This window comes from Camelus dromedarius, chromosome 9 (genome assembly GCF_036321535.1).
Source record: "Camelus dromedarius isolate mCamDro1 chromosome 9, mCamDro1.pat, whole genome shotgun sequence".
NCBI classification, from domain to species: Eukaryota; Metazoa; Chordata; class Mammalia; order Artiodactyla; family Camelidae; genus Camelus; species Camelus dromedarius.
The window spans coordinates 26,309,265-26,325,346 of record NC_087444.1 but is presented as its reverse complement, the minus strand read 5'-3'; the positions used below and the strand labels follow the sequence as shown (position 1 = coordinate 26,325,346).

Sequence of the window (16,082 nt, the reverse complement as noted above, 5' to 3'; positions counted from 1 at the left end):
GAAGAACCAGGTCTGTCTGATTCCAAAGTCTGCCTCCTGTTCCACCACAGTGCCTCACTCATCACAATGGACTACTCAGTTTGATGTGGAAGATGTCCCCTAAATGCTTCATTTTAGACACTGGTTTCCCAGACCCTTTGTAATTCTTAACTCAGAACCTAACTGGTCTGGGAGACCCCAGCGGCCTGCAGAGCTTGTCTTTGAACCTCAGGGGCCAGTGGGAAAGCCTCATCTCCTCCTTCCATCCTTCAGACTTTGGCTCAGAGATTGTGACATGTGACCCAGCTGGCTGTGGGCTCAGTGACATTAAAATTAGGTTTTCCCCAAGGAGCAGAGCACTTAATGAAGGAGTTTATCCAGTTAGAAAGCGAGACTCCCAAGCAAGCGGGCGGCAGTGGGGCAGGCAGCTGCAGAGCCCGGGGAGCTTTCAGAGAGGGCTTCTGTTTCCATGATGTCAGAGGGGCGGAACTAGCCCGGCCTCATGTGGAGGGAGCCGCGGCCCCAGCCTGAGCTGCTCACCAGCTTTGGATGCGGCGCCCCAGCAGAGGTGAGGACACTCCTGTCTCACTCCTCAGGTGGAACGGCCCTGGGCCATTCAGGGCTCCGTCCCCACGTGCCCACCCAGCTGGAAAAGAATCCCAGGCCCCAAGGCTGTCTATCGGGTTTCTTAGCTGAGCACCACTCTCCAAGAGGACCTCGTAGGATCAAGATGAGCAGAAACAGTGCCTCCTAATCAAAGTCCAAAGTCCGTCCCTTTGTGGACGGTGAATGCTTCCGCTCCTACTGCATTTGAATACTTGGGAAACAAGTTTGGCAGAAGATAGCGTCTGAAGGAGAAATGTATCTTCATTCCTTCTTTTAAGTCACTGGAAGCGGAGTGGAAATTACTCTTCTAGTGTTCAGGAGGCCTGGCTGTCTGAAACGCAGCCTGCAACTTGAGGCAAGACCCTGCCATCTTGGGGTATCGGATTCTCGTGGAGGGGGCAGGTCCACGCCAACAGATTCTCAGGGCCTTTTACATCCAGTGCGTCTGATTCTTGAATCATCTTGTATCTTACGCCCTCGGCATTTCAGTAACATGTTTGGGTCTCTTTCTCTCTCCCAACCAGAAAAAGATTTACAAATACAAGAAAGTCCTGAGTAACCCAAGCCGTTGGGAAGTTGTCTTGAAGGAGATCCGAACTCTGGTGGACATGGCCCTGACGTCCCCTCTGCAGGATGACTCCATCAACCAAGCCCCACTGGAAATTGTCTCGAAACTGCTCTCAGAGGTAACACGCCTCCCCTTGGCTTGATTTCGCATTATGCCCCCCTCCCCAACTTCGGAGTTGTCTTCCTTTACCCACCCTGAGCCCCACCCCAAGCCCCACCCCATACCCCAGAGCAGAATCAGATTTGAATCTGTGTTGTCTCCCTGTTGCTGAAGGAAGTGAGTGGTCCCCAGCGATCCAAGGGAGCAGAGAAGGAGGTTTGCCCCCAGTGCTTCCAGCTGAGCCAGCGTCCAGGGACGAAGGGAGAGCTGTTGCCACCCTGCCGTGCCCCTAGACCAGATTTGGGACAGGTTGTGGCCAGTGCTGGTCTTGGCCAGAGGCTGGGCTGGTAGTGGTGATGATGGCAGCTGCTTTCAGAATCTAGTTCATTCCTGAGATGGAAGCACATCCGTGAAGCCCTCAGACTGCCCTCCTGTGCCCACGGCGCTGGCCCACCTCCGTCTCCCCGCCCGGTGCTGGCCCGCTTCCATCTCCCCTCCCAGCACTGGAGGTCCAGGCAGACATGGCTTTCTGCTCTAATCACCCCCCACAGCCGACAGCTATACTTTGTTTCACTCGCACAGGGTTTTAAAAATCAAGAGATTAGACAACAAAATGGAAGTTTTAAGTTCTCTTTAAAAACGGTCAGAAAATCCAGCAGCAGTTGGCAGCTGGTGCTCCTCAGTGCCACCAATCTGAGCTGTCGACTTTGCCGGGTAGCCCCACATTTCAAGTGTGTGCCATGGGCTAGGCTCTGTTCTGGGCTTTTGGATGAAGACAGACCCCTGCCTTCCTGGGACTCACGCTCCAGCAGTGGGGACAGTGGGACACGTGGCTTAGCAGTCAGTTGGGCTGTTCCGTAGAAGACCAAGGGGCCTTCAGAAACATCTTGCTATTTACTCTATTCCAGTGCTATTCTAACCGCTTTTCAAATATTAATGTGCTCATTTATTTGCCTGCCTGGCCCCCTAGGGGCACTAGAGTCAATGACTCCTGGTTTAAACTATGCATGGCCACCAGAGAGATTTCTGTCTCTCTCCCCCTGGTTCCCACACGCCCTCGGACTCCTGCACATGTTCCCTCCACTCTCTCTGCAGGCCCAGGCTCATCACTGCCCATGGTCCAGGAACTGGCCAGGCCTCCCTTGTCTGCTGAATGGAGAGGGTCCCTTGCCCTGGGCAGGGGTGGGGCACGAGGTGGAAAGTGGGTGGCCGAGACAGGCGGAAGTAGAGAAGTAGGACTGTCTGTCCTTGGGTGGGAGACCCTTGTTTGCAGAATAGTCGCAACCTGGGCTCTGAAATGAATCATGGTCAAGGTTTGGAATTTGAGGCCAGGTGCCATACGCCCAACCGCAAGTCCAGGTCTCCCACCTGAGCAGGAGAAGCCCATAGGCAGGCCAGGGGCTGGCTTCTTGTCTGGAGAAGGGAGAGGCAGCTGACCCTCAGGAAGTACCTGCTGTGTGCCAGGCCAGCTCCAGGTGCCATACACACAGCATCTCGTCTGACCCTTGTGTTCTCCCTAAGAGATGGGCCTTGCTGTCTCCATTTCACAGATGGGGAAACTGAGGCCCAGAGATGCTAAGTGACCTGCCGAGTAAGGAGGAGTGGCTGGACATTCCACCTTAGGGCTGTCTGTATGTCACTATAAGGCTGCATCACCCACCCCATCAGCCCTACCAGCTTCAGCCACTGTCACACCATTGTTAAGTCAGGCTCATTGTCAGGATGATGGCAAAGGTGGCAGATGACACTGTGGCCACCCTCTGGCGGGATTTCTCTCCCATCTCAGATATATTTTATGTGACCACATGCTCGTGTGCTTTGCCTCATTTCTCAGGCTTTAGATCAAGGATCTCAAAGTCAGCTGATCACCAAGCACTAGGGCAGAGAGACAAAGGCATTTAAAGGGGGAAAAAATGGAAGAAGCTTGTATTTGCTGTGCGTGTGCGTCTATTGGGTGTCCGGGGGGGTGGGGAGAGGAGTCAGCATTACCTTTGATTTGCTGATGAGAGCTGCCATTTGTGGGGGACAGAGCCCCCAGGTTGCGTCCCCTCCAGTGAGCTTAATGCCTCTCCAAGTGACACATTTTTTGAGCACGTGCTCTGTGACGATCACATCGGCAGGCATTTACACCTGACCTTTTCCATTTCTTCCAGCGACTCTGCAGGGTAAGGATTAAGATGGATAGGAGAGTCAGCAGAGGCTCTGTGGGGTTAAGTCGCCTGCCCAGGGTCACTTGGATGAGGGGTGGGCAGGAACCAGGCCCAAGTCTGCCCGATTGCAAAGCTCATGTTCTTGTGCGTAGATGTAACATTACCTGATGGTAGAGATTGTTGAGTGGGGAGACCCAGCCACGCAGGACAGCAGTTAAGAGCAGGTACATGGAGCCAGAAAGACCTGCTTCTCCCCTCAGGAGCTCACTGGGCTTGTACATGTTTCTAGATCTCTCAGAGCCATTTTCATCTGTGAGCCGAGGCTAAGATTAGCACCCATTTCATAGAATTGAGTATGGGATGCTCTAATATGTATACAGTGCCTGGCACTGTGCCTGCCATGTAGGACCAGTTGATAAATGGTCACATTTCTTTTGTCATAGGAGATGGCTGTGAACTTGACCTTAAGCACCCTCAGCTAGCTGTCTAGAGGGGATGGGAGGAAAAACAAACCCTCCTTCCTCCTTGCCCTATTGTGTTAATAGCATGTGGACTAGATTCTTTTCCTTGTCTGTTCTCTTTGCTCAAGTCGTTCCCAAGGCTGCCTCCTAAGATGCACCAGGCATCACCATGCCGACCAGAAGGTGGGCAGGATCCCAAGAGAGGGAGAGGGAGAACGGGGCTATTAAAGCTGGCATCCCCAACTTCCTGGGCTTTTGTTGGATTGAGTGTTTGGAGTGGCCACTCAGTTTGGGATTCAAGTGTTCCCTCTAATGCAGTGGCTGTTAGAGAGCACTCTCCACCCCAGGTCAGAAATGGCCTTAGTGAAGAGAAGTTGCCCTGAGGAATGGCATGTGCTGTCACCAGTGACTGGGACAAAAGAAGCAGCATCTGTGGTTGCCGAGAGCGCTTCCTGGAAAGGTGCATGGGTGTGGTGAGAGATTACTGGTCCCTTTGGAGCTCCCACTGCAGCCTGAAAGATGGAACTGCCCCTTGCGTGGGTGAAAACTGTAGCTCAGTGGCAGGAGATACAGGCTTTGGAACCAGGACAGACAGGGGTCAAATCCCCACCCCACCACCTGTTACCTGTGCTCCCTGGCAAGCGACTGCACGTCTTTGAGTCTCAGGTCGCTCATCTGTCACTGGGATGGGAGGAGAGCCTATCACAAGAAGGGGAAATGGGAGGGAGGAGTGTAGCAGAGCCCCGACACGGTGCTTGAGGCGTAGCGAGGAGGAAAGACCTTAACCAGGCTTTCATCTGCCCTCGGCTGAGAAATCGCTGGTGTTTAATAATCTGCCATAAACAGTCTGCTCAAATTCCACAAGGTCCACAAAAAGAAAAAGGCATTGGAATCCAAAAACACATCCTTCTGTGTGGTCTGGATCCTAAGCACCTAGGTCAGGCTGTCTCCATGGGAACCTGGACGCTCCTGGAGCTGAGGCACTGACCGTGGTTCTGCAGCCACCTTCATCCCTTGGGCAGCCAGCTTACAGGACAAAAGCACATTCATGGCTCACTAGCTTTTCTTTCGCTTTAGCTGGGGTAAACGCTGTAGATACCAGATACCAGAGGCTCTTTAAACCTGTTCAGCCCATGGGGCTCTTTCTTGAACGTGCAAACAGTTGATCTTGCAGCTTACTGTCCAGAGGGGAGGTGTGCTATAAACAGCAAACATGGCTATTGGAAAATGTGAATTGACACCATTGAAAGCCCGTGTCCACCGAGACAGGCAGTCAGAGCAGAGCACACCATGACACTGGTGAAAAGACAGGAGTGGCTGTGTCTGAGTTTTCCCACTATCTCGTGTTTATTGCATTTTCATCCCTTACCCCCTTAGCGTACACAGGGTGGTGGTAACAGGTACCAGCTGTGTAAGAAAATTCCAGATGGGGAGGGGGGAAAATACTAAAAATTAAGTAAGTTTAATCCATTCAACTGAATATTTTTGCAGGTGAATTGCTAGTGTTTTAATTAAGCCAGAACATCTTGGGCCAACTCATGGTGAACACTAGTGTTCCCTGGGAACCTAGTTTGAGAACCACTGAAATACTATACCTGCCACCCCTAAAAGACTTGCTGGAATAAAGTCAAGACTTTCGAGTCTGTTTCTTTACATGTTTCTTCCTGGCGCCAAGCACAGGGATCCCCCTTTACAGGGGAAGAAACTGCCTCACTGAGAAGTGACTCGTCCAAGGTCCCCGTAATTTACAAGTGGTGAAACAGGGACTTGGAACTCAGTTCTCCCTGCCCCAGAGCCATAGTTTCCCCCTTCCTGCCTTTAAGAGTCTTCTAATCTGTTTAATTTAAAAAAAAAAAAAAAAAAAAGTGACAGCTGCATTCTCCCTGAGAGGCTGAAAGCAGTTTGAAACTGTGTGGACCTTTGAGATACAAATGTTCCATTTCATTAATTTCTTTCTTTTTTTTTTTTTTTTTTGCTTTGTTTTCCTCCTGCATCCTCTGTTCATCCTTTAGAACACAAACTTGACGACCCAGGAGCATGAAAACATCATTGTGGTAAGTGCCCCCAGTCCCTCTCGCTCTGCCCGCCTCCCCTGGCCACGCCCTCCCGGGTTTGAGTGAGTCCCTGGAGGGCCAGCATGATTCACCAGCACAGCGACCTTGCTCAGTTTTGTCTTTCCTATGAAGCCAGACATGTCTCCCTCCTGCCTTTGCACATTTCAGAGCCCCAACTGACAGCAGGGAGGGGGTGTAATTATCAGTCTTTGAGGTTTGTAGCAAATGTGTCTTAATCGCCTCCTCCTTCCCGGGTCTGCCGCAGGGAGTTGAAGGCAGGAGATGGCAAAGACCACATAATTTATTCACAGGCATAACCCTATTAGCTGAAAGGTAAACTTTCTCTTTCTTGCCCCAGGAAATGTCTCCTAATTAATCCACAAATAGAACCTGGATTTAATTTCCTCTGATGTGCAAAGTGAGATGGTATTTTCTGGGACTTGACTATAATGTAAGCATTTTAGGGGGTAGAATACCTTCCTGGGTGATTTTAAGCTAAGAAACATGACTCACAGAGAGAAGAAAGAAACGAAGTTGAGCTGTGTGTATCTGAAGCCACAGATAACTAAGACAGCTCCTGCTCCTGAGGAGTTCATCATCTATTAAATGAGATCACTGCAAACATAGAGGCATGTAATGTAGAGTGGAGTGATTAACTCACCTGAGAAAGAAGCCAGAGAGCTTCCCAGAGGCAGTGATGTCTGAGCTGGGTTTTGAAGGATCACTAGGAGTTTGCCAGATGGCATAACAGGGGGAAGGCATTCCAGAGAGGGAAAGCAAAACATGCTTAGAGTTTTAAGGCAACATGGAACATTCTGAAGCTTCAGAATTGCTGGAGCATAAGCATAAGGAAGTAGGAAGCAGGAGGGCAGAATTTGAAGTGGAAGTGAGAAGCTGAGCTTTGTGTGCCCAGGGAAGGACCTGGGATGTTCACCTGCCCAAGAGGTCCTGTGGCTGCAGCCTCCAACACAACGGCAACATCCCAGACACCCTGGTCCTCTGAGCTGCATTAGGGCTTCAGGAGCCCACCCACTTGGCCCTGGTGAGCCCAGCCTGAAGATCACCTCCTTGCCCCATCTGGGTCCTGTGGGCACCAAAGGAGGTGAGCCTTGGGCCTTTTTCTGTGGAGAATAAAGGCAGCAGCTTCTGTGGAGCCCCAACCACAGTGTCTGGCGCATAGCAGGTGCTCAGTGGGTGTTTGCTAAAAATACAGATTTTTTTTCCCATGCTCTGCCCTGACCACTCATTGCCTTCTCTTGCTAGAACAGGGAAAGCATCAGCCTGGGTCTCCCCAGTCACCCACCACCACCTTTCTCTAATATATTATGAATTAATAAATTTATTTAACAAACATTTGTTGACATGTGAGTCCAAGCCTGTGCCAGATACTGATCTCAGTTCCACAGACTGAATTGCCACTGAGGGATATTCTGTGTGCTGGGAGAACCTGGCAGATAATTAAGAAATTGCATGATCAGGGATTGAGATTTGTTCAGGGTGTTAGCAGAGCACAGAGGGCAGGCACCTGATCTCCTCTCTCAGGGAGGGTCCTGGGAGGAAGATGACAAAGGAGGTGAGAGAGCTGAGTCTTAAAGGTTGGATAGGATGCTCCAGGGAAAGGCAGTCCAGGAAGGGAGCCCGGCACATGCAAAGGCAGAGAGACTCTCGCTGGTGGAGAAGCAGGCAGGGACATGGGTGCCAGGAAGGAGCTGGCATCTTCTTCTCCCTGCTGGCAACAGCTGTGGGTCCCCCTTTGCACCTTGGCCCCGGAAGGAGGGTGAGGGCTCTGGACCAGGGAGGAGCCTGGGAAAGGAATTTTGATCTGAGAAATCCAGGCTTGCATTTATCCAGCTAATTGGGCCAGGCTGACCCCTTAATTGGCCTGGGCTGAGCTTCCCTGCTCAGCGGGGATGCCTGAGAACACGGAAGAATGTGATCTGAGGGTCTGACCCTCAGCCCTGGGTTTTACAGCCCTGCTTTCAGCATTCTTTATGACCGATGCTGTTACCATTACCACGAAGCCTCCTGCAGCCTCCTTTCATGCCAACAATTTACATTCTGTGATTTGACCTGTTGGCAATTAGTCTTCTCCCAATAGGGCTTGGTATTTTTTTTATGTACTTCTTTTTCCTAAGTACTTTCATGAGTAACTTGAGTTGGTTTTATTCAACCCATCAGTCAGGCATCAATGCAATAGGTAATTGTTGGCTGGCAGGTCACTAGACAAGCATGGACCCGGAGTCCAGACCCTGGCAGTGTCCCCAGGTGCTCTGAAGAACGTGGGCTTAAAGCTGAGTGTGTTTCAAGTTCAGAGCCAAATGCAGACCCTGGGCCCACCTTACATCATCTGTGACCTTGGGCGAGTAATGGAAGAACTTTTAATCTTGTTTAAAATATCTTTAAAATATTCTTTAAAGTGCTTTTGCAGTGAGTATATTTTAATTGTTTTTTTAAAAAAAAAAAGATTTCACCCCATCCCAGCGCCCCCTTCAGAGACAGCCCTGGAGGTTTTCAGAGGGTAACAAACCCACACAGACAGATACAGTTGTGTTTTTATTTTTTACTTTTAACATTAATGATGTGATGCAGGATGTGTTTTGTTCTGTTTGTTTTTTCACTTAACAACATGTCTTGGAGATTACTTAAGTCTACTCCAGGGTTTCTCACTCTAGGCACTAGTAACATTTGGGGACGGATGATTCTTTGTGGTGGGGGCTGTCCTGAGCATTGTAGGATGTCCAGCATCCCTGGCCTCCACCCACTAGATGCCATAGCGTTCCCCTGTTGTGACAATCGAAGTGTCTCCAGACATGCCAATATTCCCTGGTAGGGGGCAAAGCCAACCCCAGTTGAGAACCACTGGTCTATGCCATTCTTTCTACTGGCTGTAGAATCTTTATTTAACTAGATGGCCATTCAGATCATTTCCAGCTAACTTGACCCTCTAAGCATGAGATTCCTCATCTATGAAATGGGCGTAATGACAGTGCCTTTCTTTTGGGGCTGCTGGGATGGTTAAATGGGCGAATGCACCTAACATGCTTAGCAGAGGACTCGGCTCATAGCAATATTCCACAAAAATATACATGCTTTTTATTAATAATACGGTTTAAAACAGTCATTATCCTGTGCCTGGGGCAAGACTTGTAACAACCTCCCTGACCCTCTGTCTCTTCATCATACAAATGGGAATGACTACTGCTTGACCCCACAGAGTTGTCGTGTGGATCTCTCCTTGATCCATTCCCACAGCAAGGCCTTTGGGTATGGGTGGGGACCCCTCTGTGGGGCCTTCCGCCTGTTTTGGGACCGCTAGGGAAAGGAAAGCACAGCGGGTACCAGGAGGCGATGATGGCTAGCTGGGCAGTTACATGAGTGCCCCACCGTGGAAAATGAAGTCATCACATGTGAGGCTTTGCTTCCCGGCGCCAATGGTCAGGCTGACCAGCAGGTGGAAGGAGGCCCAGGATCTTGCTCGCCCAGGGCTGCACTGTCCAGTATGGCAGCTACTGGCCATACATGGCTCCACATTTTAACTGACATGAAAGAAACAATTTTAAAAAGAAATAAAATTAAGAGTGTGGTTCCTCAATCACACTAACCACATTTCAAATCTCAACAGTCACAGGAAGCTAGTGGCCACTGTACTGGATCATGCAGCTCAGTAGTCCTGGTGCCGGCTCCTGGGTCTTCTGGTTCCTACCATTGTGCCCAGTGTGGCAAACGGGAAAATGAGAGGACCTCACTTGGGCTTTAAGCAGCCCATAGCAAATGTTTATAGAGAGCTGGCCTTGTTCCAGGCTCTGTGAGGCACCTTACACCAAGGGCTCTCCGCTGGGGCTGATTTTTGACAATGTCTGGACACACTTCTTCCCAGTTGTTCAAATTTTTATTTGAGTTTGAAATTTAGCAAGATGATTAAAACAGAAATTATGAAAGGGGCAAAAAACCAAGAATCAAATACCATTGGGGCCACGGGGACCTTGCTCAGGAATGGTGGGGGAAGCAGTCACATGGTAGAGCTCGCCTAAGAAGGCTTGGCGAGAAATGAGTTCAAGGGACGTTAGACAGTCTAAGCTTCCTTCATACAAAATGAAGTGTGTCTGGAGACATTTTTGATTGTCACCGCGGGTTGGGGGTTGAGACAAGGACAGCTGCACCACCAGCAGTGCCCGCCCCAGGTACTGACAGGGCGAGACTGAGAAGCCCTCTCTGCACGGATTAGCTCCACTCACCTCCCAGTGCTGCTCTCTGCTCCACTTCCAGGTGGGGCCCCAGGGTTAAGAGAGACGAAACAGCTTGCTCTAATGGACACACTGTAGGAAGTGCCAGAACCAGGACTGGCACCCAGGGCTCCGCCCCCAAAGCCTGGGCTTATAGACACTACGCATCTTGCTTCATAGTCAGGGGGCCATGGATACCAGCAGGTCTTGAAACCCCTAAAGTGATAGGCATCATTGGAGGTATATATTTGGGGGAGGCCAGCCCAGAGCTTTTAGCATCTTGTCATGCATTCCCCAGTTTGAGAATGGGCTGTTTTCGCCCAGAGGATGACAAAGGAGGTTGTGCTTTTCCCACCTCTTATGTAGACACACCCGCGTACGATTCCTTCCAAGAGATTCCGACTGACGTTTGTTCACTGTCTTTCAGGCAATCGCTCCTTTGCTGGAAAACAACCATCCACCACCAGATCTCTGTGAATTCTTTTGCAAGGTATGGCAGGAAGCAGCCTGCCTTCCATCTGGGCATGGTGGGGGTTGGTTTTGCAAAATTTGCTGAAATCCCAAAATTAGACGCCCCCCACCCCCGACCCCTGGACCCAGGTCCGGGCCCAGACACAGCTAAAGACACCCTGTTCTTAGGGTCACAGCCTCTCTGCCAGACAAGCAGTAACGAGGCCCAGGGTCCAGACTAGTGGGTCAGGGAGAGGCATCTGGGTTTCCCTTGAAATATCTTCGTGGCTGTCTTGGGAGACGTTTGCAGCAGATTTTCTGGGCTCCTGACATCAGAACTCGGCTATTATTAGCCAGGGCACCTCAGAGCACCGGCTGGCCCACAGCGGGGACATGGCCGCAGGGCTTTCCCTGAGCAAGGAAGTCTGGCCAGGGATGCCAGGTTAGCTTGGAGGGGCCCAGGAGCAGGACATCCGGTCCCAGGGACCCAGCGCCAGCCTCACAGTGGGATCTGCACGGAACGTGCCCAGGGCACATCAGGGACCAGGCATCCCTCGCTCCGAGAGCACACTCAGCAGCCCAGGGGCTGAGCAATTCTTTGCTGGGTGATTTTCTAAATGCAATGATTTGATGTCCTTGGGAAGTCACAGGGCCCAGTTTGCTGCTTTCCCAGCGCTCCCCTGGGCTCACTCCCACTGAACCCCTTCACTGAGCTGGTTCCTTCCACAGCCATGTGCTGACCTTTGGGGTGGGGGGTGCTGTGTCCACCAGGGAGACAGGCACGTGATGGGGCAGAGCGGGCACCTGGGGCTGCTGGTTCTGGAGGAAGGGAGACTGTGGTGCACTTATTGCCCTCCTGCCCTCTCCCTGCCCCCTGCCCCCTACTCAGGGAGTGTGCTGTGTGTGTGTGTGTGTGTGTGAGGGGACATAAGGTTTAGGGGGACAGGATCGCACTGTCCTCTTTGCCCCATCTCTCCATCAGGAGACCTTTTCCAGCGACCCACAGAGCAGAAGGTGGGCCCAGACGGCTGCCTGAAGTGCCCAGTGCATTTCTTTATTATTATTTTTTTAGTTGAAGTATGGTCGGTTTACAATGTTGTGTTACCCAGTGGGCATGTGGGCACATGCCAGTGAGTGCCCTCTGGTCCAAGTGGTGAGCCCCGAGTGTGCGGCTAAGTGTGTGTGTGTGTGTGTGAGAGCAGGCCTCCCCCTGGGCATTGGGTCCTGTGCTGTGCCAAGGCCTCTCCCCCGGGGAACACGAAGGAAAGAAGCAGCTTGGCGAGACTGAAGACAAGTGAGACAGGCCTTCTAGTCCCCCGAGCCAGGGGGGCTCAGATCCAGAGCTTGGACTCCTCAGAGGATGGCCAGCTGCCCCTTTCCTGTGCCGGCGGGTCATCTCCTTTCTGCTGTTTTGTCCAGGTTAATCCAAACCTGCTTCTTGGTTTTCCCAAGCTGTGCAGTTTCTCCCAAATCTCATGGTTTTCCAGCATCTATTCTAGAAAGTGGACCTTTGTTCCAAGTAAACCATACCTGAGGGCTCCTGGTGGCACAGTTTGAAAAGCAGTGATGTGGAGGAAGCCATCCTTTCTGGCATTTCCCTGTAGAACACCCCATAGAGCTGCCCTGCCGTTTGGAGAAGGGGGAGCCTAGCCACACGAGCCTGGAGATTTGGGCCTGTTTTCCCTCTGGGGATGGGAGTTGCAGCCTCAGCACCTCACCCACCATACAGCTCAACTAGAGAGAGGCTGAGAGAACAAAGCCTCCTCCACCAGGTCCGCTTGGCCAGCTCCCTGGACACACCCAGCAGCCTCTCCTGCCAGACTTGGAAGCCCAAACCCTGAGGTCTGGGGACAGTTTATTCTTCTAGGGTTGTCCAGGGAAGCCCGATTTCTAATATCCGAAGTCCAGTGTCCTCTCCTAGGGTTGGAAAGGCAGCATCTTCAGGCCCAGACAGGGGCTTCACCTGCTCCACCCGAAGGCCTTCGATTTCATTTTGAGAAACAACCCCCATGCTGGTGAGATTAAGCACACCCAAGGGCCATGTGTGGCCTGCAGACTGCAGCCAGCTTGTCAAAGCCCTCAGCTGAGAGGCCACAGAATTTTTGAGATTCTAACATCCGAAAACTAACCCCTGGTATTCTCGCACCCAATTTCAGGAGGCTCCACTGCTAGACCACGCCCTCCGAACCTTAGTGCTGCAAAAGTCTCGGCCTGTTAAATAGGGGGCCTGGTGGGACGGACTCCTGTCTGTACCGTCTGAAACAATCTCAGACTTTAAGATCAAAACAGAAAGCAAACAGAAGATCCCATCGCCATGCACTTCAGTTACTCCCCCAAAATGAACAAAAAGCTGTGCAGCAATACTCCGCAGGGGAACCCAGGCATCAGGGCTGGGTCCACTGCCCTGAGCGCTGTGAGGAGCCCCAGACCGCAGCCAGGGCTTCCACAGGGCCGGGCGGCCCCAGCTGGACCCCACCAGGCTCGGCGCTGACCATGTCCTCCTGTCTCCCCAGCACTGCAGAGAGCGGCCCCGGTCCATGGTGGTCATCGAAGTGTTCACGCCCGTGGTCCAGAGAATCCTCAAGCATAACATGGTGAGTTCTCCCGACACCCAGCACCCGCACCGCAGAGGCTTTCACTCTTCCAGAGAGTCAGGGAGTGGGGCTGGCCGGCTGCTGGCCAGGGACTGGGTTTGGGATTCGGTAAGTTGGAAGTTTTCATGCAGCCTGTCCCAGTTGGCTAAATATTTTGCTATTAATTCAACAGGAAGAATCTTTTCACAGTAAGAATGTGGCTGAGGAGAAGAGATAAGTCTCCTGTGTGTGCGTAGTCACAAATAATGTCTGTAGAAACTCTGCCCTCGAGGAGGGAGAGTGAACTCCTCGCTTCTTAAGTGGGTGCTGCCCATAGTGATGAACAGGGGAAGATGGGAAAGAGTGGCCATAGGATGCAGAAACCTGACAGTCGTGACCTTGCCCAGGTGGTGAAGGTCAATATCAACAGTGGTCAGTCACGGCATGGCACATATCCTTGATGTGATGTGAGGAGGCGGGCCTGGACCTCCGAGGTCTTCTCTTTCAAACCCACAGCCCCAGTGTGATCGTGAGAAAAACTTCAGACCATTCCCAGCTGAGGGACGTTCTGCAGAACACCTGACGGTCCTCAGAACCGCCGGGTCGTCACAACAAGGAGAGTCTGAGAAACAGCCACAGTCTAGGGGCCCCAGGAGACACAACAGCTGAGTGTAGTGGGGTGTTCTGGATGGGATCTGGGGCAGCAAAAGGACCTTAGGGGAAAACTGAGGAAATCTGCATAAAGTATGGACTTCAGTTAATTTCTTTTCAAATGGGCAGAATTTCATTGCACTCTCACAGTGGGCTGGGCACTTGCACACTCAGTGAACTGGGCTCTCATGACCGCTGGCCCTTTTGCATTCTCTCATCAGTCCAGTGAGAGCAGCAGATGTCACTGTTTTCTCCATATGACACGTGAGGAAACAGGCTTAGCAAAGTCCATTAACCGGCCCCAGGGCCACAGCTGCAAATAAGAACAACCAGATATTTGTGGTGCACCATTTAGAGCCGGACTCAGTGTGATGCCCCACTGCATTATGTCTTGTAACCCTCGTGACAGCCCAGGACCTCCTTCTACAGATGAGAAGGCCAAGACCCAGAAAGTTCGAAAGGTTGCTCCAGGAACCTCTGGGCGGCTGTGCTTTCTCATGTATCGTACCAGGCAGCAGACAGTCTGAAGCAAGGGCTGGTGTCCCAGCATGCTCTGATGAGCCGGCCACCAGCCTGGATTGAAGTCACCTGGGTGGCAGGAGACATCTGTGTCATTGCTGCACAGGTTGGGCCACTGAGTCAGTTGTGGGGTGACCGTGACTACTGCCCCCGGCCCCATCAAGAGGCAGCATATGAAAATAGCTCTGAGAAAGGGTGACCTGCTCACAGCTTTCCTGCCTCCACACCATGCCCCCAAAGACTAGAGTATAGGTTTACCCCGCTCCCCAATCAGGAATGGAAACATAGGGTACATGTGCCACAAGGCCCTAGCCCACACTCATGGCAGACATCATTAATCGATTACAGCACTCTTCTGCAGAGCCCAGAGGTCACTTCAGAATTTCTCAACACAGCACTCCAGGCAGCCGCTACCAGCTGAACTTTGTTGGTACCAGAGGACTCTCTCGACCGTCCTCTTTGAGTGATCACACCCCAGAATTGAATTGTTGCTTATTTCTGAAACCTCCTTAATTTGAGATAAATGCATTTCTTGTTTTCTGAACGCAGGGGAAAGGGATACTCCATCTGATTCTTTCTCCAGGAATAAGAAAGAAACTCTCCTTGGGGGGCGGGGGGGTGGATTCTGCCTTAATTTGGGTTTAGTAGTTTCAAAGACACTGTCTGGCTTGAGCCAGCTGGGAGGAAAGGGTCCCTGATTGTTAACTTTAAAGTCACCGTGGGTGTGGTGTGAGGTGAGGGCCATGCCCTTTCAGAGTCCAGAGCAAAAGTTCTGGAGTTTCTTTCGCCAAGGACCTCCTCTCATCACAACCGGTTAGTGGCAGAGCCACACCTCCAGGGTGACTGGCCGGGGCTCGTGCCTCCTCAGGCATGTAAACATTTTTCCACGCTCCATGGCAGTCAACAGACTGTTTAATAAGGATCTTTTAGGACATCTGATTTCTAAGGGAAAAAGTCAAAATTCAGGCAACCTCCCAAGGCTTAACCATACAACATCTCTCTTATATCTGGTTAGTTTTATGGGCCTGGAGTGTTGACCATGTAGTAATTTTCTGGATAAAAATCAGAACAGCTACAGGGCAAATCCAGAATTTATAGCATCTGTTGTGGCCTGGCAGAGATCAGGGACCCCTAGGCATGCGTCCTCACTTCACTTTTAAAGAACTCTCTCTATGTGACCCCCGTGTCTGGGGATGCTTTAAAGTCCCAACCCCACTTGCTCTTGACATCCACTAATTACACGTCGTGAACGGTGTCAGAAGAGAATTGTAGACAGGACCCGGGGGATTAGGCCCTCCTACAGAAGAAGAGATGAGTGTTCAGCAGTGATTGTGGCTCACAGCAGGCTTTGGTGTCACTCATTTAATGCTCCCTAAAGCTTAGTCATTGGCCAGAGCACATTTTGGAGCGGGGCTGTCTGCTGGCGTGGGGTGGCTAGTCACTGCTTAGTGAATGTGCCTGGCCTGCCACCAGCCACATGCCTGTCAGCAGAGTGGGACTTCCCTTCTCCCCACGTTCAGTGTTTCTCATTAAGGAAGCACTTGAACGTTTGGGAAATAGGGGAGATCACACTCCACCGTGGTGTGCTGGGGTTTCCAAGGTCCCTCATTCTCAGAATGCATCTTTTGTAAGTATATCGTGTGCCCCATTTCATGGATGAGCAACTGAATCTAGATTGAGTGTCTCAAAGAGTGTTACTCAGTGGGCCAAAATAAAAATTAGATACAGGGGAACAGGAGTTATAGCTCA

General features: G+C 51.4%; 1 protein-coding gene across 1 annotated transcript in view; it reads left to right on the top strand.

Annotated features, from left to right (window-relative positions):
- Positions 1–16,082, top strand: part of CMIP (c-Maf inducing protein) — a 222,416-nt gene that overhangs the window by 175,175 nt on the left and 31,159 nt on the right. The window contains exons 4-7 of the mRNA XM_031458000.2: positions 1,110–1,271; positions 5,876–5,917; positions 10,568–10,630; positions 13,104–13,184. Coding sequence (XP_031313860.2) covers positions 1,110–1,271; positions 5,876–5,917; positions 10,568–10,630; positions 13,104–13,184 — 348 coding nt within the window. The remainder of the gene's footprint in view (positions 1–1,109; positions 1,272–5,875; positions 5,918–10,567; positions 10,631–13,103; positions 13,185–16,082) is intronic.